At 52.0% G+C, this 942-nt stretch overlaps 1 protein-coding gene across 1 annotated transcript; it reads right to left on the reverse strand.

Moving 5' to 3' along the window:
* Positions 1-942, reverse strand: LOC144732968 (aerolysin-like protein). Its single transcript, XM_078614636.1, has one exon. It carries the CDS (start codon positions 940-942, stop codon positions 1-3), a length of 942 nt encoding a protein of 313 aa, XP_078470762.1.

The raw sequence follows: 942 nt of genomic DNA on the forward strand, positions 1-942 counted from the left end.
TCACTTTTCTTTTATTTCTGCAGTAGCCTTGGTGTAGGCGAGACCCTTGTAGACACCCTCCATTGGTATGTGGTAGGTGGCGCCGTTCAATAAGGACATGCGCACCGTACCCTTGTAGGGGAGGTCGATTTCCGCGCGACCGATATTGACGTCGATCGCCGTGGTCTTGCCTGCAGGAACCGTGACGTCGAATGAGAGGAGCTCGGTTTTCGATTCTGAATTCTCCACGGCGTGTGTACTCTCGGTGCCAACGGTAAAACTAAAGCCACTTTCAACGTCCGCGACATCCGGAATGCCGGCTGAGACGCTGATGCTCACGGTTGCCTCCAGCTTGTTTGAGATCGACCAGGAGGAGGTTTTGGTCACGGTCTTGGAGGTTTCCATTTTATAGGTTTGGGGGACAGAACCAGTATTTTTGTAACTGAGTGATTTGATCTCTTCCATCTGGACTTTTGGAAGCTGCTTGTGCAGTGTAGGATATGTCACGTTGATCAATTCTGAACATTTCACCGAATTGATGAAGAGGAAGCCCATGCAGTCGATGTCTGAACCGCCTTTGCCCTGAATTCCAAGGCAGATCCCAGAGCGGATGTCGACCGGGTACTCGGTCTTTAGGCCCCAGTCTGTCATCTTCACGAAGAATTCCCTGCCTTTGTTTGTCCTGAACTTGAAGGCGCCCATGCGTGAGCCAGCCCCATTCCCCCACAGTGAGAGGGACGAAAACAGCTCCCCAGGCTGGAACACAAACTCTTTGTGAGATCCCGAGGGATTACCGTACTGTGCAGACCTTCCGTCCGTCAGCCAGGCCTTTACGCACTTGATCTGCCACCCTCCAACCCACACCCAGATTTTTTCCAGCGTTGCTCCATTTTTCCTCCCATCAAGACTGAAGCTTGTTCCTCCTTGTCCTCCACAGGTGTGTAAGGCCAATGCATAAGGCAT

The sequence above is a fragment of the Lampetra planeri genome, chromosome 45 (genome assembly GCF_965212315.1).
Source record: "Lampetra planeri chromosome 45, kcLamPlan1.2.h2, whole genome shotgun sequence".
Taxonomy (NCBI): domain Eukaryota; kingdom Metazoa; phylum Chordata; class Hyperoartia; order Petromyzontiformes; family Petromyzontidae; genus Lampetra; species Lampetra planeri.

What these genes read in the sequence shown, in the direction of transcription:
- LOC144732968 (XM_078614636.1), bottom strand. Translation starts at nt 942, where the DNA reads ATGCCTTATGCATTGGCCTTACACACCTGTGGAGGACAAGGAGGAACA.